Here is a 25,968-nt window from a genome sequence, read left to right as displayed (position 1 = left end):
TCCTTAAAGAGGAGCTTGGAGGGCGCCCGGGGGGGGGGGGGGGGGCGGGGGCGGTGTGGAGCTGTGCCGGAGAGTTTTGACGCGACCGGTTTTGGTTAGCCGTCACCGCGTAGATGACCCACATAGCGGAGGCCCTCCGGGGCCGGTTTGCGCCGACGGCCCGAACGCCGCGGGCGACAGGCCCGGCAGATGTGCGCCGACGGCCCGAGAGAGCCAAACGCGTTTAACTCTTTTACGCGGAAATGTTTTTTTTTTTTTTAAATAAAAAAAAAAAGGAGGAAAAGAACACGCCTGGCGCCGCGCTCAGACTTTCCTACCGCGCGCGCCTCTAACCCCCGCCGGCCCGTTTCGGGCGCTCCGCGAAGCGTCCCGCCGCTCTCCGCCCTCGGAACACGGCCTGGTTAGCGTTTCTGGCGCGCTGCGTGACCGCTGTTGCTAAGCTCGGCCATTTTATGTGTGCGCCTGTGCTCTCTCTCCCCCTCTCTTTCGGCAGCAGCCCGTCGCTCCGGCCCCGCACCCCATGGCTCCGCCCAGCCCCAGCACCAACAGCAGCACCAACAACAGCAGCAGCAGCAGCAGCAGCACCGCGGGCTGGGAGCAGCTCAGCAAGACCAACCTCTACATCCGAGGCCTGTCCCCAGCGACCACCGACCACGACCTGGTCAAGCTCTGCCAACCGTGAGTACCCCCCCCCACCCCCCCCATTATGAACTGTATTGATTCCTGGTGGTCCTGGCCAAGTGCTCAGCCTTAATCACTGTACACTCTGCCTGAACTCCAAACCTTTTTTTTCTCACCCCCCCCCCCTCCACTTAGCGCAGTCCTCGCAGTCGTAGATCTTTTTTTTTTTTTTGTGACCTTCTCGCGACGACCGCAAAATCTAAATCTGCGAGAAGCCAGGATGCTTTGCCGCTCGCGAAATCAAATTAGCGAGTTCCTTGAATGCCCGCTTGTCAGTCCGGCAGAAGCCGCCTGATGCTTTTCATGTTATTATTTTTGAAGCTGGAAACTATGCCAAAGGCGTGTGTTCTCGTAGAGTTTGTTCATAAAACCTCCCGGCCCCAGAGGTTGCGTAATGACGTTGCGTTATTCACAGGAAATAGGAAACGACAGCGACTCTCGCTGTGCGCTCGAGTTCAGCAATGACACGCAAGATTCCCAAATCAGTTTCATGGAACTGAGAAGTGTTTTTATTGTTGGGAAGCTCAACCACATTAGTAACCACGTTGTTGATACTGAAAGCCTCTAGGTCACCATAGCGACGCCGTCTCGTCATTGTTCCAGCAGATCGTAAATTCTGCTTGCTGTAATGGCAACCACGTTTATCTGTGTAGCAACCAATGACAAAATATTTTGGCGTGCCACGATAAACCATCGTCAACACCCATTTATAACCAACATAAGGATGGCCAGGAGTCAGGCTTTGCTTTAGTAGCCTGTGCACCCAGGCTGGGTGGTAGACACCCAGTGCATCAATGTGGTGTCATGTCTTATGACTTATAAATCCTTGTCATTAAAGCTCCCCCAAAAAAATGTTTTCTTTAAAAGTCTATTTTGAGGTGTAAATGTTTGTAGTTTTATATTTTCACCCTGCCTCAGTATAGTTCTCACTGGGTATGCTCTCTACAAATGCCATGAAGGGCTGCCAACCAACAGGTCCAACTAAATCTGCTTTGTCCCAAAAGATGCCTACGTTTTCTGGTCTGCAAAATATGTAAAGGATGGCAGACATACATACATACACACACACACACACACACACACACATACTCACATGCAAGCATGCACGCACACACATACACACACACGCACGCACACACAGAGCGGAGGAGCTACCGGGGATATGACAGCAGCATTACACTGTATTATAATTTTATTTGAAAAACTATTGATGATTATAAGGAAAAGTCATAGGTGGAGCAGTGCTGGTGTATGTAGTATAGGAACTATGGGTGTTTTTAATGGATCGTACTGGCGGATGCACCATTAAAACCACATTCTTTCTCATTCCCTTATTACACTGGGGCCATGTGCTATACTTTACTTTTGCAGCCTCCCCTCTGGTAAAAACCAGTGGTACTTTTCACATTTATATGATTCTTAATTATGAAGTGTTTTGTTTCTTTAAGGAGCCAGTACGATGCAGTAACTCAGTGATGTCATTCAGTGGAATTAAAGGTTTCTGCTTCCTGCTCATGCGTTTCCTCATCATAAACTGAACTATGTTTCCGCAACTAGCATGACCTTGACAGTCCCTGGTGATTCATAATACTGAAAAAGACCATTTGTACCTCAATGTAAAATGAGTATGTTCCTGGTGCATGTGATCCATGTAACTTTCACATACCCTTATAGAAACGCGCTACATTTATTCGCTATGCACGCTAGCTATAGAGACAGATGGGAAGGTCTGAAGAACCTCAAATAAATTGTGTTGAGTTCAATCCATTCAGGAAATAGTGAAATATCAATACTTGAAATACTGCAACCAGTATTTTCCAGCCTCATCGTTACTTGTATTTTATCATGTGCAGAACTATGAGCAATAAGTTTCCCTGCGTCAGTGCATTGCCAGAAAATATGCTTTCCCCGTTTAAAAGCACTGTGCACAATTGAAAAGTGGGGCAATCAGAATATGTCATTAATTTTTGTTGGTGAATGGCAGTGCTGTGTAGATTATCCTTTTCTTCTGTGCTTTAGTCCTGGCTGATCTTAAATGGAATTTTAACTGACACAAAAGACAGCAATGATTATAAATATAAATGAGTAACAGTCGTTCAAAAAATAATTCTCCTCCAGACTGAATTTGTTTTGTTGACGCTGAGCTTATTAATAGCTGCCTGTTAATAGCATTCTGTGGGCATACCTCTTAAAGACTAATTTCCTCAGGTATGCTGTATGGCATGGATACTGAAATCTGGCCCTCAAATCCAAATCCAGCCCAGGTTTTATTTTCTCCCTGGTAATGAACAGAAGAATTAGGGCTACTGATTTGCCAGAATGTTGTCACCTGACTCCCGGGTAAAGGGAGGGTGGAAAACCAGCAGGTCTCGGCCCTCAAGGGCTGTGATTTGAGTAGCAGGTTTGTAAGGTTTGCAGGCTGAGAGCTGAACTTCAGACACACCGTGCTGATTCATTCTGAGTGCAGATTCTGCCATAGTCAGGAATGGCCATTAAAGAATTGGCTTGTGTTGTCGCTAAAGAACTAAGCGCTTTGCCCTGTAGAAAACACTCATTTAAACCCGAATTCTGTTGACAACTAAACAAGTAGTTTATTATGGCAGAATCAATAAAAACAAAAGCAGAAGGACAGTTCTTCAATTGTTGCATATTTTGTTCATTTTCAAGATAGCCTCCAGATGGACGTGGTATTCAGGCGCTCGTCTGTGGTGCCGTGCTAGCAGCAGGCATATGGAGGTGGACTGAAGGGCAGTCCACTGTGGACACTGCTGTGAAAAGGATACAGGGTCTAGCGTAGCTACAGAACTACATTGACAGAAATGCAAATGGCTGTTTTGAATTGCTCCAAAATGGACGCAGTTAAGGGCCTAGGAAGGAGCCAGTGAGCTCTGTAAGCGCAAATTAATTTCCAGATCAGGCATATCAGAAAGAGAGCCAACACCATTAGTGCTATTAGGAAAGCTCTTTAGTATTTGCTTTTTTGAGTTCAGGATCAGAAACCATGATCTCCATTTCTGAGAAGAACATGCTCTTTACATATTATGGTATGGAGATTTTTTTTATTTGACCTTTGCCTGTTTTCATGTGAACAAAGCACACAGACAAATTAGCATTTTAATACATCGATAGTTGGGCCGACTATCTCTGTAGTCTCAGTGTAAGTGACCCGCATGATAATCCTCGGGATAACATTGACCTTCACTCCAGAATCTCACACATTTCAGTCCGTGGATCTTGAAATGTCTGGGAGATTAGCATGGAGAGTCAAGATTTTAGGTCAAGGGGTTACCACCCCGGCAATCCTTACTCTCATTTTAAGCCTAATCCTATCCAGATCATTAGAGCGTTTTAACTTTGACCTTTCCTTCACCCTGCACCAACTCCTCTCTCACCGTCGCCACTGACGATGACTGGTGGCTGACTCGACCTTGAGATTGGGGTCCATTTAGACCAGCGCTGTAAAACTACAGTCCTGGAGGGCCTCGACATCTTCCGGTTTTTGTGGTTTGTTTTTTCAATCAGTGGTCAGTTTCGACCTTGAAAACAAGGTACGTGGACCCTTTAGCCAATATATATGGCTAAATTAAATCATTTGCTTAAATGCAGAAACACAACAAAAAAAAAAAATAGAATATACTGGATCCCGACAAGATCCATACAGAGTTTGAGATCCCGGATTTAGTTGTTCTATTTAGATCGGCCACTACAAAAAATAGCAAGTGTCATTGTTATGCTTTTTCTTTGCGTCGATTTATGAGTGCGGTGGATTTTGTGTGTTATTGCGGTTTGTGTGAAAAGGAATTCGGCCATGTTAGCAGTGACAACAGCAGCCAAGACTGTGCACCGTTCCCAGTGAAGCTCAGTACTGCCATTCTTTTAACATTGTTCATTCACTTTTCTATTTACATTGGGTTTTTTTGTTGTTGCTTGTTTTATATGTTGGACTTTGACGTGTTATTTCACAGCCTGTAGTTTAAAGCAGAAATGCTTGATGTTGAAATGGCACGGCTTCCAGTGAAATGGGCACTGCCAGGGTAGCGCTAATTTAGCCGATGCTAAATCCGGCGCCCGTTCGCTCACAGTAGCCTTTCGCTCGCCTGTCGGGCGGTGACGTCCCGGTGTGCCGCGCGTCGGTCAGACTGGCTGCCGGGCGTGGCCCGGCGTCCTCCCGCAGCGACCGCCTCGCTCCCCCTACGCCGGGCGGTGTCCGTCCGTCCGTCCGTACCCACCCGTCACCCGCACGTCCCGCTTCTGGGGCCGCCGTCGAGGCGGGGTCCAGGGTCCGCCCCGAGGCCTGCGCTCTCTCTCTCTCTCTCGCCTCCCGGACTCGCTCCTCCTCCTCCTCCTCCTCCCGCGCGTGTTTTTTTTTTTCCCGGGTCGGGATCCCGCCCCGTTCCTCCGGAGCCGAGCCGCAGGCCAGATGGCCCGAGGGCGGAATTCCTGGCGGGAATCCTGAGGAACGCCGCGGATTCGATCGGTGCGAACGGCCGCATCGATCCCTTACAGAGCCGGCGTTCGGAAAACGGGGGGGAGAAAAAGACAACGAACGCTCCGCACGGACGAGACGCCAGCTCTTCTGCTGGGAACGGCGGTTAATCCGAATAAGGGAATGACAGCGTTTTCACAGGCGCTCCGGCCCGGCATATTCATCCTTGTGTACGCCGCGCCGCTCCGGACGACCTTTTTTTTCGTCAGCCGGTCGCATTTTATGTTGAGTTACGGTTTAATTTCACTAGCGGCTGCGCGGGTCACGGGGGAGTATCCCCCAATGGCATGCTGGGAAATCAATAAGCATGCAGCGAATGGTAACAGGAGCCCATTAGCGGCGGTAATGGGATAAGGGGTCGGGGAGGAAGGCGGGTGACGGGGGGGGGGGGGGGGGGGGGGGGGAACGCATCGCTCTCTCTCTCGCTCGCCTCTCGCCGGAACGCCGTGCCGTATCCGATCCGGGCCTGCGCTCGTCCGCGTAACCGCGGCTACCGCCCCGGCGCGGTTCTAATGGCTCTCCAGCGCGGCGGCTAATGGGGATGAATGCGGTAATGGCTGAGGATGTGTCCGGAGATCCTTTTCCTCTTAACGTGAACTGCACGTGTGCAGGGAGTAAGACCAGTGATACGTTTTTTTTTTTTGCATATGCGAAGCTGTTCCTGGTCTATGAGAGAGGAGCCAGTATTTTGCTTTAATTGGATAAACCTAAAATTTTACTTCAGTCTCCCACACTGATATAGGTTTTCTCAACTGATTTTTTTTCAATTGAGAAAACCTTAAAAAAACAAATAGGTGTTACAAATTGAAGTAGAAATGCTATGTTTATTCAGTGAAACCTTTTTCAGTGTGAGTTTGTTATTGTCCAATTTCCTCATGTCCTACAAAGTGGGAATTCTGATCTCATGCCTTACATTATCTCCTACAGTGAAGCGTTTTTAACACGTATTTTAATGTAAATTTTTTATTTTTTACCGTGAGCCAGGTGACCGCCTTTGCCATGTTTTGTTTCTGTAACTGATTCATTTGAGTCAGTTAGCGAAAACCCTGCATCGTCCAGGCCTTTAACCCAATGGAGCGGGACAGGAGGTCACTTGGATAAATATTCCAAAAATGGCACAAAGCGTTACTCCTTGCTAATAGTTGGATTTATAATCATGTGTAGATTTTCGTATTTTTGTCCCGATGGCCAGTGTGGAAAACATTCCCTCGGTGACAGAGAGTGTAAACACATGCCTCAGCTGGTCTGTCAGGATCCTGTTTGCAGCGAAGGCCCAGGGTTGACCCTCGTTTGCATACACCCCTCCCCCTCCGGCCCACTTCCTGAACGAGGTCAAATGTCGCCCTTCCTGTCCAGTGTGCAGGGGAGCATTCATCTGAAGGCCTTTTCATGTCAGCGAAAAAACCATTTGTCACCGGTTCTGGTTTTGTCGCTCCGGGAGGTTTTTTTTTTTTTTTGTTGTTGCTGATTTGGTAAATATTCACCACCTCGCGTTATCCGCGGTGCGTTCGGGGTGGGCTGCGAGCGGTTTTTTTTTTGTTTGTTTCTAGCCGCCGTCGGTGGCCGCGGCGCAGCGACGCGCTCATAATGGATTGATGCAGCGGTGTGCCTGGCGTGCGCGGGGGTCAATGCTAAGTTCGTTTGTCAGGATTGACAGGCAGCGTGCGCGGGTAGGGGTGGGCGGGGGCGGCGGTGGGTGGGCTCGGGGATGCAACTGTGGAATGTCCCCCCGGGGGGGGAAGGGTGGGTTAGGGTTAGGGGTAGGGCTGGGCAGTGGCACTCTCTGTGCCAGGCGGTGTTCCAATCAGGGAAAGGGCTAAATATGCTGTGGAAACAGGTTTTTTTTTGGCAAAAAAAGAGGTGAGCAATGCAACAGTGCAAAAACGACGCGCGTCCTTAAAATTCACTGTAAAGATGGGAACGTTTATTATAGCACTACATTTTTATAATTTGTTTTACATGGATGCTTTGTAAATTGCATTGAAATCCATTTTTTGTTTCAATGCTAGCATTCATTGAATCTTAGTGCTGTAAGTCACTCTAGATTACAGTGTCCGCAAAATGCAAATGGGTAATATTAATTACGTTTATGAAGCGAACGCAAAAACCTTCAGCATCTTAAGTGTGGGCTGAATTTCCAGGGGGAAAATGTGATATGTGTGCAAGAATATTTCGCAATTTCCTCTTGCAGCACGGTTGTCTTTTGAGGGACGCAGAGGTGTAGACTACAAACCCTTTGTTTGAAAAACTCGCCGTTTAACTTGGCTCAGTGAATGTAGGCCAACGCATCCGCAAGCTAGCTGCTCTCAAGCTACTTGTTCACGCTTCCGGATTTGTTCTCTCTTCATGTGTTTGGGCGATTGTGTTATGTTGTCATGCAGCTGGTTGGCTGAACATTTGTAGAGTAACGTGTCGCAGCAGGGAGATGTGGAAGATTGGTTTGGAATGCGGATCGTTGCTTTGAGGTGCGAGTGTCACTGACGTGATCAGAACGTTCTTGACTGAACATTCTAATGCTGATGTAACAATCGCTGCTGATAATCGGCGGAGTTCCGGAACACTGACGTAGAACGTTGAAAAAACATTCCAGACAACCGACACTTCAAAAGGGTTAAAGACGGCTCTCTCGGGTGATTGGAGGGAGGGCCCGCTGCTGGTTAATGGCGGGAGCGGGTCGGGATGACGCGCGGTTCGCTCCTCTCTCCGAAGCGGCCCGGGCTCCTCGGAGGCGGCCGCTCGCCCCTCGTCAGTCTCCCTTCCCCCCCCCCCCGCCGCTCCTGTCTGATGACAGAGGAGCTCTCTTCATTTCAAAGCTGGCAATTTTTCTCTCGCGCGACAGCCACTTTGCGACCAAGGTGAAGTGGCGGCGTCTGAAACCCCCGCTGTTCGCGCTCGCCTCGCCTCTTCCCATCGCATCTGAACGGCAGCTCAAAATAACAGGCCTGTGGTCAGTAACTGAGAAATCTACCAATCTGTATGCCTTTCATCTCACAGTGTGTGAGACAGCATATAGTCTTTTCGGCAATTTTTTTTTTTATCATCGGTAGAAGAAATGGGGGTTGGATTTGTAAAACCGTGCTGGGTCATTTTTGGGGATAAACTGAAATAGGAGGAATGATAGCGGTCCCTCAGAATTCGCTCCTCCTCCTCCTCCTCCTCCTCGTCCTCCTCCGCCTCATTGAAACCCTTTGAAAGGAAATATTCCCGCGGAGTCTTCTTACGGGCGCGGGTCTTGCCGCTGAATGCGCTCTGTGCTTTGTGGCGAGCTTTCCGAAGCCTTTTCGCAGTTTGCTTTGCCGGAAACGATGTTGAGCGACGCGGGGATATTTTCAGCCATTTTACAGCCAGTTTCCCGCTGTTCTGCATACGCTCTCGCTATCTTCAGTGTCGTTCTCTGTCTGTGGATCGGGCAGCTGGGCATGAAATCAGACTTGGCACTCCACTAGAATGGCACGAATGGCCATCGACCGGAGAAATATCTCATAGCTGATGAGCTACATTGGTCGGAAACACGGCCTAGCTGTTGCTGATCAGGGCCGTTCCGTTTTGGGCCTAACCCTGCGAGATAATCCCAGCCCTGAGCGATTACTCAAAAGTAGCCTTCACTCACACGTAATTTCTCATTATGACTTAGGTATTTTTGTGGTGGAATTTTACCTTTTTTTTTTTTCTTTTTTTTTTAAACTTTCCGGGACTTTGAATCAGCATATCTGCTCTTGATGAAAGAGATGCATGTCAAAACTGTTTGAGCCCGGTTGTGTTAACATTACACCGACTGAGTATAGATCACTATTGGTAGCTAAGATTCGGTGACCCCTGTACCGACCTTTCCAAAATAAACTGCGTGCAGGAAGGCAGTGTCACTGAATTGTAACAATGTCGGTGCAAATGCAGTATTCTAATTCTTGGCTAATGAACAGATTGCCTCGGTAATTTGGTAGTCAAAACGATACGCAAAAAGAAGCTTCCATCTCGGCGTCAGAAATGAAATGGGTTTGAGTTCTTATTTCTGTCCTATTTGAATAGTACCATTTTCAATGTGGCAGTGTGCATTTCCTCATGATTTATATTACCCGCGTATGCTATTATTGTGTCATGAATCCTGATATGCATCTTATCTTTTGAGTCTAACAAAGACTGTTATTTCAAAAATGAATGGGCTTTTTTGTCACGTTTACTGATACAGTACAACTTTTTTTTTCTTTTTATAGATATGGCAAAATCGTCTCAACAAAAGCCATCCTGGATAAGACGACAAACAAATGCAAAGGTGTGTATGGCTATTTTTATACTCGTTTCAATATTGACACGTTTTACTATAAGACTTTAAAAAATTCAAATGTTTCCCAGCCAGTCACTTCTGTCTGTTTCTGTTCTGTTTTGCATGGTAATGAACCGTGAACACTCTTCCTAAACATAGCAGCTTTTTATTGTGTGGTTGATTTGCATGCTATCATAGCGTTCACGTTTTTTGTGTGAAATGTTCTCCTTGACCAATGACGCGGTACACGAATAAAGACAACGCGTTTGACTTTTTAAATTCACGGAGTGAGAGATTTTATTCTCAGCCTGTGTTTTAAGCACTGTTTTATAAGGACGGGGGAATTATAAGAAGGAATGAATCAATTGTATGTCATCACACGTATGTTCCATTAGACTCAGTGACTCACGGAATTACTCACTGGCTAAGAGCAGTGGAGTGGTTAGGGCAGTGGATTCCTGAGGTGAGACTCGTGGGGTGGTAAGTTCAAACCCTTGTTAAGGTGCGGAGGAATCCGGCCTGCACCTCGGCAGATTGCCCTGGGTGAGGACTGTCCATTCATGTCCCTGATGCTGGTAAAGGTGGTGCCGGCCCGGTGTGTGTGGTTTCAGTGGTTTGTGGCCTGCTGTTTGAACGCTGCGCCCAGTCCGTGTCATGGAGCAGGTATGTGGCTCTGAAAGCCTGGTGACTCAGACACCGGACTGGCAGGATGCCTCTGGTCACCTGACTCCTCCCGTGACCGCACCTCCGGCCTGTTCTTACATTTCCCTGTGGCCACGCCCGGTGTGTGGATTTGAGACCGGGAGTGGCTGGCTCTGTCCTCCTTACCCTGCTGCAGTGGAACAGGCCGGCGCCTCAAACTGACTGCAGTGGAACAAGCCGGCAGCTCACCCTGCTGCAGTGGAACAGGCTGGCACCTCACTCTGCTGCAGTGGAACAGGCTGGCACCTGACTGACCACAGTGGAACAGGCTGGCACCTCACTCTGACTGCAGTGGAACAGGCTGGCAACTCACCTTGACTGCAGTTAAACAGGCTGGTGGCTCACCCTAAAGCAGTGGAACAGGCTGGCACCTGACTGACCACAGTGGAACAGGCTGGCATCTCACTCTGATTGCAGTGGAACAGACTGGCAACTCACCTTGACTGCAGTTGAACAGGCTGGTAGCTCGCCCTGCAGCAGTGGAACAGGCTGGCACCTCACCCTGCTGCAGTGGAACAGGCTGGCATCTCACTCTGCTGCAGTGGAACAGGCTGGCACCTCACCCTGCTGCAGTGGAACAGGCTGGCACCTCACCCTGCTGCAGTGGAACAGGCTGGCACCTCACCCTGCTGCAGTGGAACAGGCTGGCAGCACAGCCTTCCGTTGAAATGGAACCTAGATGTAGAAAGAGCTCTGAGCCTTAAAGAACAGGCCGTCCCCTTCATAGATCACTGGTTCTTAAACTTTTTAATATCAGGACCCAAGTTAGAAACACTTTTTAATGCCGGGACCCAAATGAAAAATTTAGTACCTTTCAGGGGCCCTTCCAAGACACGTACTAGCATAGCCTCATTCCGGGACCCACTTCATAGGCACCTGCGACCCATTTTGGGTCCCCACCCATAGTTTAAGAAACACTAGATAAAGTGCAGCATCTTCCAGTATGTGAATAAAAGTAGACGTCCAGTTTGTCCGCGTCTCTTGAAACTTTGCGGTGGTTTGCGTCTGATAGCTATTTTAACCTTATTTCCTGTGTTTTGTGTGCAGTAAGTGCTTTAACCTTCATTAGCAGGGAATGTGCTAATCTCCAAGCCTTCCTTCTTCCTCAGGACAACTAATAGATTAAACCGCAATATTCTCGCAAATGGTATTTTATATAGCAAAAGAAATGGACGCACGGAATTTTTGATTGCTTATACCTGCCCATGGAACTATTTATTTGTTTGTTCGCTGTTATTATTGTAATTGCTATGAATACTCACGGAAGTGGCAGTTACTGTATCGGTAGCTTAGCGTAATTATCGTTCATTGTTCAGACCAAACTGAAATTCCGGAACCTTCCTCACCCTGTCCGTGCGGAGGGCGTGTGTGGGCAGCGTGGGCCGTGCGGACGGGTTTAAGCGCGGCAGTCAGAGCAGCCCTGGGGGAGCAGGGAGCTCGTTCCAGCAAACCGCCACCTCCGCGGTTTCTCCTCGTTCTCCTCCGTAGCGCGGGCGTCCGAGAAGGTGAAGGTCGCGCTCGGAACGCCGCTTCTTTTACGTCCGCAGAAGAAGCGCGTCCGCGAGCCAAATAAAGCCCGCGACAATTACGATTAATTCAAACGGCGTGAAGCGAATCGCAACCTTTTACTAAAGTCACGCGGCCGTTTGCTGGCACAGAGCGGTCGCTTTTATTTTGACCCTTTTTTTCTCTGAGAAAGGAGTTCATCAACAGTATTTCCTCAATGTTTTAATAGTCTGTAGCCAGACTTCTATCCTGGTTAAGCTGCTGAGTTAAGCTGATTGCAGTAAAACGTTGCTAGCGTGGTGTACCAAACAGTACAGTGCAGCGTCGCATACTGTTGAGACAGGAAGTGGAAGTTGGCTCTCTCTGACCCGGCGCCCCTCTCTCTCCTGCAGGCTACGGCTTTGTGGACTTCGACAGCCCCGCCGCGGCTCAGAAGGCGGTCTCGGCCCTGAAGACCGGCGGAGTTCAGGCCCAGATGGCCAAGGTAAGACCGGCGCTCCCGTCGGGTCCGGCCAGCTCTGGCGGAGACGTGGCGACCAACGGCAGCGAGCAGCCCTGCGGTTAGCGCCCGCCCCGACGCCGCGGCGTTGCGGCTCATTTACAGTCGCAGCGCGAAGGCGAGGCCCTGCTCAGCATTTACAGGTGACGAATTAGAATGCTCTCCGCGCGACGAGCTCGTGCCGTAAAGGCCGGTACAGACCTAAGATTTTCCACCACCACGCAACCAGCCAGGGCCAGCGACTCGCCGCTGAGCTCACAGCGTTCCAAAACCGACCCCGTTCGCGCCTGAGCGACGAGATGGGTCCTTGTTTACGGTTGCCGTAGCAACGGTTCTCTCCACTTCCTCGTTTATGGTCACTTGGTAAATGGTAAATGGACTGCATTTATATAGCGCTTTTATCCAAAGCGCTTTACGATTGATGCCTCTCATTCGCCAGAGCAGTTAGGGGTTAGGTGTCTTGCTCAAGGACACTTCGACACGCCCAGGGCGGGGTTTGAACCGGCAACCCTCCGACTGCCAGACAATCGATCTTACCTCCTGAGCTATGTCGCCCCGTCACTTCCTCGTGACGGCCAACAGAGCTGGCTTGGAAAAGAGAAATTAACTTAAATTAACCGAGTCTCTGCTATGTGGCAGATGGCATCGTGTGCGTTTATCCTGTTAGAGTAGGCTATGTTTTTCCTCAAACTGCTGAATCGGGAGGTTCTCTCTCTCCTCGGTCCCATCACCGTGTTTACTGCTGCTAAGAAAACGTTCTGTAGTGCTGACCGCACGTCGCGTCCTGAAACTGGCCACCTGCGATTGGGCGAGATGAATCACCTGCAGACGGCAGGCGCTGACGTCAGGCGTTCTGAGGCGATCTTTGGCCTGAGCTGGCCTTTGGCGTGCGGTTGCATCACGACGGCACACAAAGCTCCCTCTCTGTGAGCTCTCAGGGCCTCATACCCACCCTGTGGCCTGATGTTAAGCGTTTCTCTACTGCCCAGTAGGCCAGTGTGCTGCTTGCCCCAGGTATATGGCATGGGGTGCTGGAGTCTATCCCAGCATGCATTGGGCGAGAGGCAGGAATACACCCTGAACAGGCCGCCAATCTGTCGCAGGGCACACACACCATTCACTCACACACTCGTACCCATGGGCAATTTAGAGTCTCCAATCGGCCTGCCTGCATGTCTTTGGACTGTGGGGGGAAACCAGAGTACCTGGAGGAAACCCACGTGGACACGGGGAGAACATGCAAGCTCCACACAGAAAGGCCCCAAGCCGAGATTCGAACCCACGGCCTTCTTGCTGTGAGGCGAGAGTGCTACCCACTGCACCACCGTGCTGCCATTGGCCACTACAGCCAATCATATTGCTAGTATAGTTGAGTCCTTTAATCCTACTAATTTATTGTAAATTACGTGCACTTCCTCGGGTTTGTGTAGGAAATAGGGATATGTCATTATGGCAAATACTGTCAATTCATATGCTAATTGTGAAATTTAGTATTTTCTAGGCTTGGGTATAAAGATCTAGTGCTCTTTAGCCCTGGATGCAAGATCAGAGCAGTCTATTAGATGGCACAGTGGTGTAGGCATTGTCTTCAGATGCCTGGCTTTGATCCCCTTCAGAGTTGAATGGAAATGAAAAATGAAATTATGAAGATATTTTTATAGACACTTCCTCCCACTCGCTGGGGAATTTGCATGTGTTGCACACTGGAATTTCTGCATGTACCTGTGTTACTGGTGTTACTGGTAGCTTCGTTATTACTGGTATTATTTTAAGCCAATTCACTGAGGGATTTTATGTTCTATTTTATTATTTTTATTTCTCCGCGCTTATGGTTGTGACTACTCAGCATTATGCCAATATGAATTTCTTTATATGGTTTATCAATAAACAGACCTAAGAAGTTAAGGCTTTGCAGAGCACTGAAATATTAATATGTGTGAACTGCACAATTTATCTACAGTATCAGTGTTTGAGAAGCTGTATAACCTACTGGGCATTGTTTTGTACATATTTAATTTGTGAGTGAATTGTTGTCCTGTGATTCCTGTTGACCATTATATATGATTGTTTGCAATGAATAACTGAGGATGAAACTGAATTGAATTATCCTGGCTCAAACCAATTAAGAATGGGCTGGTCTTGGATTAGGTCCTGTTTATCCCTTCTCTGCAGGAACACTTTTTCCAAAGCCTGTAAGACCCATAGAGTCCTTACCACCAAGCCACACTCACTTATCCAAGTCACGCAACCCGTTCTTAGAGTCACAGTGATCTGCGTCGGTACGGAAAGAGACCAAAGAGCCACAGAGCAGGCTGGAGTTCTTCTTTCTTCCCGTCCTGAGAAGATTGAAAGGATAGTTTCAGTCATCCCCTCCGCTCGCTTGATTCTTCAAGAGAACATGGGGCTGCAATACGTGTGGCGAAAGGCACTTCACTGGAGGGCAGTGTCGCTAATGAGGCGGACCAGGCTAGCCAGCGCGGTGACTCATAACGTTTTATTCCTCTCCAGTAAAGAGTCGACTGGGCAAAGATTTCTCCTTATTGGCCTTCAAAGAACGTCGGGGCTCTGCCTGGACCGGAGCACGAGGCGGCTCGTGTTCTGGGACGGGGGAAACGGGAGTAAATAATCGGGCGTTAGCCGTCTTCGTTTCCACCACCGGGGCACCGGGCTAATGAAAGCCGGAGCGCTCAGGAGTGCTCAAATGAAATTCCAGCGCTGCGTAATGCCGCCTCCCAGACGTGCGTCTGAGCTCCCGTTTATTTTTCAATTAAGATAAAGCTGTTTTGTCGGCCACGCCTGAGTTAGACCCGGGTGTTGTTGGAGCTAAAGGCCGTTAAAAGTCAAAGCTGTTGAGTTGCCTTTTTCTCATTAGTACCACTGGCTCCATGCAGCCGGTGGACTTTCTGACAGTGGCACCGTTTCCTTGGTCAGACTGGAGTAAAGACCGGGGGGGCCGAGACCAGGCTTCCTTTCTGAAGCCCGCTTCCTGGTCCTGTTGAGAGGCGTTGCTCTTTAGCGCCAGTGCGGTTGGCTCCGGTATCGGTTCCAGTAGGTGTTTTTTCTCCTTGTAATATCTCCACATGTACCGATTTATTTAGTTATTGTGTCATTGGACATGATTGTAAGATATCCTTGTGGACCAGTCAGGGACAGTTTGCATCACTGCAGAAATCACTGTGTGTCACTCAGGGGGGTGGTGTCGTACACTTAGTGGATGACCCGGACCCAGCCTGGACTTCATGACCATATAAGGGTCTCCCCTTTTCCCTACTGCGCAGTCTCTGGCTCCAGTTTGTTACAACATGGCGGCACAAAAACTGCACTTCGGCAACTTCAAAACACTTTTTCAAAAGCCAAAAGAAATGGGTGACATCACAGTCACTTTTCTCCATATTTATTTACAGTCTATGGTTAAAAAATACTTTAGTCAATAGCTAAAAAAGGTGGGTGGTCAGGAAGAAGGTTAAGGTTCAGAGTGTTGACTTCAGAAATGTGGTGGTGAATTGTGGGGTTTTTTTATCTTATCAACTTTAAATAATTGCTGCTTCGTATGGCTATGTACTGTTCCCCTTTGCTCTTGTAAATGTTTATAGCGTGGGTCCTCAGTCTTATCCAGGAAGGGCCGGTGTGGATGCAGGCTTTTGTTCCTACCAAACAGTTACACACCTGATTCTGCTAATCAAGATCCATTGCAAAGACTGTTGTGGTTCATTAGTAGAATCAGGTGTGTGACTGCGTGGTTGGAACAAAAGCCTGCACCCACACTGGGCCTTCCTGGATAGGATTGTGGACTCCTGGTTTATAGAGTCGTGTAAGCTTGAGTAGAGTATTGTAGCCATTATTAAGCCTGTGGTGTCCAATCTTATCCGAAAAGGGCTGTTGTGTGGGTGCAGGTTTTTGTTCTAGCCCAGCTCTCAGACAGCTGATTCTACCTATCGACGTCTTGACTGAAGACCGTGATTAGCCAATCAAGCTGAGTCGGGTTTCGTAGCGCTGGGCCAAAGCGAAAGCCTGCGCCCGCACCGGCCCATTTGGGATAAGATTGGACACCCCTTGGCTCGTGACGTGTTCTCTTTCGCTCGCTTGGCCGCCCGCCGTTTCTGATTGGGCCGTAGCAAAATGATTGGCACCCCGCGGACCTTCCCCACATACACTCGTCTCATAATGGTGGCGAATGCGGCTTGGCCTGGGCTGAGCAAGGCCGGTGAACGTTAGCGTGCGGCAGTCCCGCAGGCGAAGCGCGCGTGTCTTTCGCCTCCCGCCGCACGCCACCGCTTTCCCATCATCCTCCTGGGCCCGCTGTGCCCCAGGCGGAGCGCCGCACTCTTTATCGGGCGAGAGAGAGAGAGAGAGGCATTAAATCCCCTTCCATCAGCAGATCCGGCCCTCTGCGAGCAGGCCTCTGTCACATGACGCTTAGCGACCGACCGACCGTTTCCCCGGTGACCCCGTTTGCTGCGAAAACAGACGCCCGATCTCTCTGCCAGATTTCTCTTCAGAGCCGCTCCACTTGCACGGGGAAGGTTTATTTCTGGATTCTAGAATTTTCCTCGGGGGGAGACCTGTGTTTGCGGTGCCTCACTGCAGAGAGAACCTGTGCTCCGAACGGGCCCGCTATAAAACACTTCTTTATTACCCACAATCCCTTCCTGTTGCGTGTGATTAGCTAATGCCAGAACTACCATACGTTTTCCCAACAGGTTACTCTCAGCCCCAGGCTGAGGAAGGGTGTTCTGTGTGCTCTGTTGATGTGTACTTGGTTATACAGGTATTGCGTGGGTGAATTCTGTATATTATCTGACTCAGTGTTGGACTGTGGTACTATGGTTCAGTTTTATTTAACTGGTAATGTTGGTGATTTAAAAAAATAAATTTAACAGTTTTTTCCACCATTGTGGGAATATGAAACTGCAGGCTCTTGATATAACTTTTTACACATCAGTGAATTTCTAAGAGGCTGATTCCCCCATTTACTGATTCACAATATTACGAAGGAACACTTATTAGATATTTCTATATATTTTTATATTTTTAATACACCATTTGAATCAAGACAGCTCAATTTTTCATCTAGAAATACATTTACTTTTTCATAGTAGTAGCTGCTGTAAAAATGATGTACGTTTGAAAATGCGTTTCCTTGCTACTCCGAGGCTGCTGCACTAGATCCAGAAGTCTCCAGAAGCTTCTATTGATTTCTGTTTGCAGCATAGCTGAGCTTTACTGTTGTTGTTTTTTTTTTTCCTTCAAGCTGGGACACCGGGGTCAAGGAAAAGCTATAGGAGTGGGTTTGACATTGAGAGTAGCCCGTCTGTTCATACATTGTGAAGCCAGTACAGATCCCAATCTGCAAACTATCGCTGGGAGGGGTTATTCAAATGAAGGCGCAGACTCCTACCTCCCGATTTAAAAAAGAACACACAAAAAAACACAACGCCACCGCTTTTATTGTTCCCGGGGCAAACCTTGCCTTTCGCCCTTGGATTTTAATTGTGGCGGGGGGCTTTGTAACGCGAGCAGGAGCGGGTGGGGGAGGAGAGAGAGAGAGAGAGGACGGTGGAAGCCCTTTGGAAATATTTCCTTCTGCAGCGCAGTAACACGGCACCCGAGACCCAGCGCTCTGAGCTGGCTGACTTTCCCCACGTCGTCTCCCGCGAGTCGTCGTTTTTATAAGCTACTCGTTTTAGCCGTTACTGCGCAGAACGCCGGCTTTCTTATCCGCGCGCTACTCGGGTAATCCGGTCCGTTCTGCGCGCATGGAAACAGTAGCGCTGGGACGGGATGAATATTAATGGCGGCCGGTCATTCCCGAGGGACCTATTTCCGTGTCTTTCCGTTTTTTTTCTGCTGACGCTACAAAACCGGGAAGGAAATCAGCTGATGTGTGTTCTTCGAAGCGTACGCAAGCCGAATGCAAATCGCGGCTCGTCACTGTTCGCCGGGACCAGGTCACTTACCACAAGACTTTAATGATGTGACCAAATTTAACCCCAGAGCTTCGTTTTTAGAGATACCTTTGGGATTAAAAAATTATCTTGGGTTCATTTCTTTTTGTGGATTAACAATCCTGCTGTTCTGTTCATGGCTATGCTTCAGTAGAGCTGTAACCTAATCACAAATCCACTGTTCCCACTGTTAATAAGGAGAACATATGAATACACAATGAGGAGAACTGACCATTGGGCCCAACAAGGCTAGTCATTTACCATTAGTCTACAGAAGGGTAGCCTGAAGGCCCATTTTGACTGCGGCAGACGTATTCTTGGCCCTTTAATGATTGAAAAAAAATAAAGTTTTAAAAATGTTTTATTAAAAAATGAGGTCACTGGACTGCTGATGCTAGGACTACATATCACAACGGTAGTATACCTCCTAATAGTGATGGAATAAGTATTAGCTATCTATATGTTACCAGTGCATCTACTTTCTTTAACCAAATAAACAGTACATTTTATATTTGTGTTGTTTTGTACAGAGTATATGAAAATTCTTGGGGCATATGCGCCTTTTTTTAAAGAATCGGACCCTCTCGATGAGGTAATGAAAGAACCGTGCTCTGAAGAGTGGGCAGCCCTGCATTAGCCATGGGTTCATGAGAGAAGTGGGTGTGACTGAGAAGGTTCCGGGCAGACCTGGGTCAAATACGTGTTTGTTTTGGATTCAAATACTTTTCTGTGCTCTGTTGATCTTGCCTGGTGTAATTGAGCCTGCCAGTATGACCAGATGGCGGGGTTTGCACTTTTTGAGAGTATTTCATTGGTTCCAATAGACCAGACAAGATCAGTAAAGCGTGGAAAAGTATTTGAATCCAAAACAAATACGTATTTGACCCAGGTCTGGTTCCGGATCCTCCAGACCTGCACCACGAGAGTTCTCTGCCTCTTTGCCGGCACCTCCCACAGTCCTTTCCCCCGCCTTCCGTTTCTCCCCAGCAACAGGAGCAGGACCCGACGAACCTGTACATCTCCAACCTGCCGCTGTCCATGGACGAGCAGGAGCTGGAGAACATGCTCAAGCCCTACGGCCAGGTGGTGTCCACCCGGATCCTCAGGGACGCCAGCGGGACCAGCAGGGGCGTGGGCTTCGCCAGGTGAGCGGCCCGCGCCACGCCTGCCCGGGTCCGGCCCATTTCCCCCTTAGAAGGAGGCCACTTCCTGATTGCCTGAGCAAAGATCACCCGCAAACAAAGAAACTTCAGTCTCAATGGAGGTTTGCCTTCTGGGCAAATACAGATGAATAGACGAATATGAATAAGATTTTTTTTCCCTTTAAAGGTCATTGAGAAATAATGAGACTGCATTTTTGCCTCGCCGGCGAGCATTTGAATCGAGAGCCATGTAATCGATTAGTTATCATCTCATGGTCCCATTCACTCTGAACGCGATGTAGAAAAGCCAGAGGTTAGCCCACTTGCACACATTAGCATTTCCCCTCAGAGTTTCCCTCATCATTTTGCTTGTGTATTTTTTGTAGAACATGATTATCGGAGTATGGTTCTCATGCACATCGATACAGACTGAGGTCATACATTCAGAATTTTGTGTTACAAAAAAAAAGTTATCTCAGTGAAATAGCATTAATGTACGTAGCCTGTTTTCTGGTTTGTCTAACAGAAGCACGGGTGAATCTGTGAGCCTAGCCTGCAGTACAGGACACACCGCTCTCTGTTGCATTATAGGAATGTGTGTGCGCTCAAGTCCCTGCTTGTAGATCTGCTCAGAGACTACAGAGGAAATATTTTGCCGGAGGGCTAATTCAGTGCAGCCAATAGAGGGTGAATAAGAGGTTGTCTACTTCTAACGACAAGATTGTAGTGTGAGCTTGTTGGCCTCGAACAGAAATTCTTCGCTTTGAAAGGACACACTGCCTGTTATTTCACGTGGTTTTCAATTCGGAAGTGGGAATGGAACAGCGAAGCCCTCTATATTAGGTACAGTGACTGCTGAAAGAGTCAATGAGCAGGTTACACATACATGGACTGTTGTTCGCAAGGCACCATGAATATGCAGTCATGTGAATATGTGGGTTTTGTTTTTTTTTGTTTGGTTTGGCCTGTCAGGATGGAATCCACGGAGAAGTGTGACGCAGTGATCTCACACTTCAATGGGAAGTTCATTAAGACCCCACCCGGAGTTCAGGGTAAGGACCTCGTGTGTTTACTGTGATTTAACCTGAATATCACCCCAGCATGCAGTCAACAGCGGATACCCACCCAGTTACGTGTTACCCCCCATTTAAAGAGCCCAGCCAGGCAGTGTTAATTAATATCACAGCTGTCAGCTATCCCGCTGTATTTTAAATCAGCGCGTGCATGTCCCCAGAAGTGTTTCGCACGATCCTGCTTGTTGTTTTGATGGGAGCGCGCAGTGCGTTTCGGTGGCGTTTGATCAGCGAGGGGGGAAACGCCTCGACTCTCATCTCTTCCCCACTCTGGGAGGTGGTGCGTCGCTAAAATACGCCCCCGGCATTCTGCCGAGAGTAGGAACCTTGTGTGGCCCTCATTTCAATTCAGAACATTTAATTGGATTATTAGACAGAAAGGGTCCCCGCGGGGCCGCTGGCGATGCCGCGTTTTCGAGGCGATTGCGGGGATCCTGCGGCGCCGCTAAACGGTATTAGTGTAACCCCCCCTCCCCCCCCCCCCCCCCCCCCCTCGCAGCCCCCCCAGAGCCGCTGCTCTGCAAGTTTGCGGACGGCGGGCAGAAGAAGAGGCAGAGCCAGAGCAAGTACGCGCAGAACGGGCGGGCGTGGTCCCGGGACGGCGAGGTGAGACTCGTAAGTCCCGCCTTCCCCTCCGTCCCGCCGTGGGTGCGTGCGTGAGAGCGTGTGTGTGTGAGAGAGAGGTTCCGGGTGCCTTTTTACAGGGCCCGCTTCAGAACCGGCGGATTAGCCCTCGCTAACCAAGGCTGGCTAGTTGGCTAGCCCAGTTCTGGGACCCATCCCAGTCCATCGGGTCCTGGTTTTCAAGGAAACTACAGAGCATGGCTTAAAATTAGCATTTCGAGACGCAGCACATTTGCACACACAAGGCCTGAAATGAGGTTATGTAAAGCGGGTGAGTTGAATATGTGGCAGAGCTCGTTTTACCGAACCCGTGTCTTTCTGTCTCTCCCCCCCCAGGCTGGGATGACGCTCACGTACGATCCCACCACAGCTGCTATGCAAAACGGGTAAGAGGCGCAGGAAGAGCCTGACTCTCGTGTGCTAAGGGTGCTTAGCGCTGCGGCGGTTCGCCCGCGTGCGGAAAACCTGACTTCTCTTTCGTCTTCTCTTCCCCCCTGCAGATTTTACCCCTCTCCGTACAGTATCGCAAACAGGATGATCGCTCAGACCTCCATGTCACCGTACATCTCGCCCGTTTCCACGTATCAGGTCGGTGTTTCGTTTACACTTTCTGCCGTTCTTTAATAGCTTTTTGATGCGGTGCTACAGTGCCAAGTAACAAAAAAAGCTCACCGTTTCCTTATTCTTTTTGACAGCCGATTTTATTTACACCGATGCAGTTACCTTTCATCTGTGTTTGAGTAATTAGAATGTAGGTTGGCCCAAAGATCAGCGTGTTTCGCAAAGATACGTAATCCCCCAGCCTGACTCGGTGCCAGCCGGCTCGTAGCAGAGCCTGGAACGGCAGTGCGGTGGCAGGGCTGTCTCCTGCTGCTGTGCCAGATAGGAAAAAAAAACAAAAATAGGGAAGCCCTGGCCTAGGCCCTGCTCCCCGCCCGTGTGTTTACCCTGCGTGTGCCATGTTCCAGGTACAGAACCCGTCCTGGGTGACCCACCAGCCGTACATCATGCAGCACCCGGTAAGAGAACGAGCCGCCTCTTTTCTCTCCCCGCTCCCTCTCCCTTTTCTCTCCTCCTCTCCTCCCCCCTCCTCTCCTCTGCTCTGTTCTCCTCCCCCCCCTCCTCCTCTCTCCTCTCCTCTCCTCCCCCACTCTCCTCTCCTCCTCCTCCCGTTCCCTCGCTCTTGGAGAGGTTAAGCCGCGGATGAGGCGGTGGGAGTGCGAACGCGCTCTGCGATCGGGAGGGAGGGCCGGGCTGTGCGCGCGGTTCCAGCGAAAGCTCCCCGCTGACCGGGGTCGTAACGAGACGGAGGCGAAGGGGAAGGCGGGACCCTGCCCTTACGGGGTGTTTTTAAAAAAAAAATTTTTTTTTCCGGGCACAGCGCTGTCAGACACGCAGCCTACCCCGGCCTCCTCCTCACCGCAAGAGCTCCCCACGTGACCAATAGGAAATGCCTCCAGCGCAGGCCGCTCGGCCGCCTCCATTTGCATCCTTTAACAGATGGTTTTGAGCAGAGCCAGACTGTTCTGCAGTCCTGATTTGACAAGGAAATAGGGCTTCCCAGAAGACATTACGACAAACACTCTCATGTGTTTTTCACCAGGCTTGCGTGCCCATTATGATACATACGGGCATTTATCTTTAACCTGTTTTACATTTTTTTCCTGTGCAATCATTGGGTGCACATCTATGGCTGATGCATCTACCAAAATTCTGGTGGACAAACCTTTGTTTTTAACCAATCAGCTGAAATAGGAACAGTGTAGTATTGATTAGCAACCATTAATCAGGAAAATGTTAATAGCGTAAGTGGATGCACTGATAAGCAGTTCTTTTCTAATGATCTTGTACACCTGCGGTGCTGGTTTAGAGTTAGGTATGTAAAGGAAATGCAGCAGAAAAGCACTCTTTCACTCTTTTCAAGCGTTCCAGAGAAGTGAAGATTGCCCATTAGCACTTAATTTCTTACGAACTTAGCAGCACCTCATGCGGTGGCACTTCGAGGTGCTTCAGTTGAAATCGTTTATTATAGAAAGACGTGGTTTTAACAGTTTTAGCTGTTTGGCAGTTTGACGTGGTTCCGCACCGCCGCAGCAGTAGGTGCGGTGAGGTAAATGGGAATCAGATGGGGCGCAGGGTGATCCCTCATTCAGGTCTGGCAGGCCTGTCAGCCGCGCGGAGCGATCAAACGCGGGCCGAGGGCGGTTATCGGCTGAAAGTCGTCAGGCCTCCTCCGGGTTTGGTGAGCGGCTGCGTTTGATGAGGGGGGTCTACTGTTACTCTCCGAGGCTCCCGGCCTGAGACGCGTGAGGTCTCTGTGTGGCGGTGCGGCCTTTCATGTGGGTCCGAGGGCTGACACCCAAACCCCGTCTCTCTCTCTCTCTCTCTCTCTCCTGCAGTCTCGCTCTCTCACCTCTCTCTCTCTCTCTCACTCTCTCACCTCTCTCTCTCTCTGTGTTTTGTTTTGTTTTTGTTTTTGTCTTACTTTCTGTTTCTGGTTGCACATAGCTTTTCATATGACCCAGATGTATTAACGTAAAGGAGCTGTCAATAAAGGTGTCTTTAAAATTCAAATTCAGTTCATCTCTCCCACACTCTCTCTCCCTCTCTCTCGCTCTCTCTCTGTCCCTCTCTCTCACTCTCTCTCTCTCACTCTGTCTCTCACACTCTCTCTCTTCCTCTCTCTCACTCTGTCTCCCACACTCTCTCTCTCTCACTCTCTCTCTCTCTCTGCCGCAACCCAATACGCAGCTGACGCTCACGTTACACATCAGGAGAAGAGTTTAGAGCAGATATTCTGCCCCTAAGAAAGCCTATCCTGCCCTGCAGTCTGCCCTCAGCGGGAGGAGGGGTCTTATGAGACCGAAACAGGAAGTGTTCGGTCTGCTACGGCAGCCATCCGAATGTTTGCTCTTTGTGACCTCATGCGCTTGACAGACTCGATACATTTGCATAGAAGCATATATGGTATGTGCGATGCATACGAGGTTCGAATTCGCCTAAATTCTCGGATGCGGATCTTTTGTAAACGTGCTCACTGAAATTGGTATCTAGGCGCCTCTGAAGCAATTGGCAGAATTTAGAGCGGAGCGCACTCTCGTTTAAATTGTATATTGCTTTTTGGATTCCTGCCATGTTGGGAAGGTAATAGCCTTTCTGAAAGTACAGGCGCTAATTAGCAGCTTCTCTCCAGTTATCTTGTGCGTCCGTTTGTAGTTCGGTATGTAAAAGCTGCCAAGTGCAAACCTCTATTCTAGTGATTAAGGCGGTGTGCCGAAACATCAGTTCTGAGTGCAGCTCTTTTATGAATGTAGCCACCGGAGCCTGTAAGCAAAAGGCTTTTATACTTAAATAAGCGCGCAATCCACTTCTATTCAAATCCCGCAGGTGAACCGGTTTCTTGAATGAACCATTTGGAGCTTTGACAGCACCTGATTTCTGTATCCGAGCTTCACGATCGCTCTAAAGCGTAATCAGTCAGTCGCGGCGAATGCGTGCGACTTCCAGGCCGTCGGGTTAAAGACGTCTCTGCTCACGCGCGATTTCTTCTTCTTTTCCCCTCGCAGGGAGCGGTGCTGTCGCCCTCTATGGACCACACGATGTCACTGCCCACGTCCATGATGAACCCCCTGGCCCAGCAGATGAGTCACCTCTCGCTGGGAAGCGCCGGAACGGTGAGTGCCATTGTGTTAAAGGCGGGCCGCTAGAATTTGATGTCCGTGTAGCCTGCTGTCGGACAAACGGAAATCAAACCTGATATAGCCTAACTCGCTCTGTCTGTGTTTTATAGTTCATGCCTGCGAACGCCGCTATGCAAGGAGCCTATATTCCGCAGTACGCCCACATGCAAACCACAGCTGTTCAAGTGGAGGTTTGTCGTCCCTTTTTCTAAAAAGCCTTTTTTGACGTGTGACTGTCATAACGATGTTTTCGACCGAATTCGTGTGCGGGAGGGGTCTTCGAGTGCGCTGTTTGAGGAACGGCCGTTTTGTCTGCTTACGCGCTGCCGTTTGTCAGCACGCCGGCTAAAACGGCACAAACAAGTTGCGCAAATTCAAAACCGACTCCTTGTTCGCGGGATTGACGAGACGCAAGTAGCACGCCGCGGAACACCGGTTGCATTTTTTAATTGGTTTATCGAAATAATATTTTGGCTATAAGAAGGTTCTTGATCGTATTTTCAGGAAAGCAGCGGGCCCCAGCAGGTGGAATCGTCAAACGATCACTCTACGTACACTTACCAACCGGCCAAGTAGCAAAGAGCCTAAGGTACGTGTGTGAGCGGGCACAGTGCCCTGGATAACTGACTGTTGTCTGTGGTCCAGGACTCGTTCGGAAAGGGCATCCGCGTGACGCCTCTCTCCATTTCCCCTCTCAGGTGTGCTACCCCAAGAGACAGAGCGACATAACAGCTGAAACAATCATGGCTTCCTCTGATGGATCGTGCTTTACAGATTTATCGACATTTTGCACAGGTTCTACGGCGATTTTCATTTTCTTTATAACGGAAGCTATTTTGCTGTGAGTTCCATAAAGGTGCAAACGAAAAAGCTTAATGTCATCAAAAGAAAGAAAACAAAAAATATTTTAATAAAGAACATTTATTTTTTACCAAGGATTGTCACGTGGACACAAGAGCTCTGAGCCCAGAGTATTGTGTGGGAGCTTAAGGTGCATGACCGTAAAGATGTCTTTTGTTAATATTTTTTATGGTTTTAATGCATTTTTTTCTTTTGTTTTGTACTGAAATAGGTTGTTTTTTTCTGAAGATTTATTAGCCTGACATCTTGAAAAACGGATGTTTGGTGCTTGCTGTGTGAGTGTTGCTATGGTGAAGTGTTACAGGTTTCTTCTTGTAAAGTGTTTTTGTCTTTTTGGTCTAGATCGAGCTGTCTGTCTTATCATACAGTTTTGCCTTAAATTTGTTCTTACTGTAGCTGTATAGGCAACTTCTGAGACTAGATGGCAAGAAATGTTAAAAACGAATGCCTTGTAAATCAGCTAGATAGGGCTTTTCTAGGATTTAGCTAATTAAATTCGCTGTGTTTA

At 48.9% G+C, this 25,968-nt stretch overlaps 1 protein-coding gene across 7 annotated transcripts in view; it reads left to right on the top strand.

Moving 5' to 3' along the window:
- The window catches only part of LOC118214272 (RNA-binding motif, single-stranded-interacting protein 1-like), a 52,434-nt gene extending 26,466 nt beyond the window's left edge, over positions 1–25,968 (top strand). For 3 of the 7 annotated variants that reach the window (XM_035394108.1, XM_035394110.1, XM_035394113.1), the window contains exons 2-14: positions 494–678; positions 9,379–9,437; positions 12,029–12,120; positions 19,068–19,225; positions 20,195–20,274; positions 20,795–20,910; positions 21,256–21,305; positions 21,420–21,507; positions 21,888–21,938; positions 24,486–24,593; positions 24,710–24,790; positions 25,104–25,188; positions 25,298–25,968. In XM_035394108.1, coding sequence (XP_035249999.1) covers positions 494–678; positions 9,379–9,437; positions 12,029–12,120; positions 19,068–19,225; positions 20,195–20,274; positions 20,795–20,910; positions 21,256–21,305; positions 21,420–21,507; positions 21,888–21,938; positions 24,486–24,593; positions 24,710–24,790; positions 25,104–25,175 — 1,140 coding nt within the window. In that variant the 3' untranslated portion in view covers positions 25,176–25,188; positions 25,298–25,968. The remainder of the gene's footprint in view (positions 1–493; positions 679–9,378; positions 9,438–12,028; positions 12,121–19,067; positions 19,226–20,194; positions 20,275–20,794; positions 20,911–21,255; positions 21,306–21,419; positions 21,508–21,887; positions 21,939–24,485; positions 24,594–24,709; positions 24,791–25,103; positions 25,189–25,297) is intronic. The other 4 variants (XM_035394109.1, XM_035394111.1, XM_035394115.1 and 1 more) reach the window with 2 other exon arrangements.

Source organism: Anguilla anguilla, chromosome 15 (assembly GCF_013347855.1).
Source record: "Anguilla anguilla isolate fAngAng1 chromosome 15, fAngAng1.pri, whole genome shotgun sequence".
Taxonomy (NCBI): Eukaryota; Metazoa; Chordata; class Actinopteri; order Anguilliformes; family Anguillidae; genus Anguilla; species Anguilla anguilla.
This window is presented reverse-complemented; position numbering and strand designations above follow the sequence as displayed.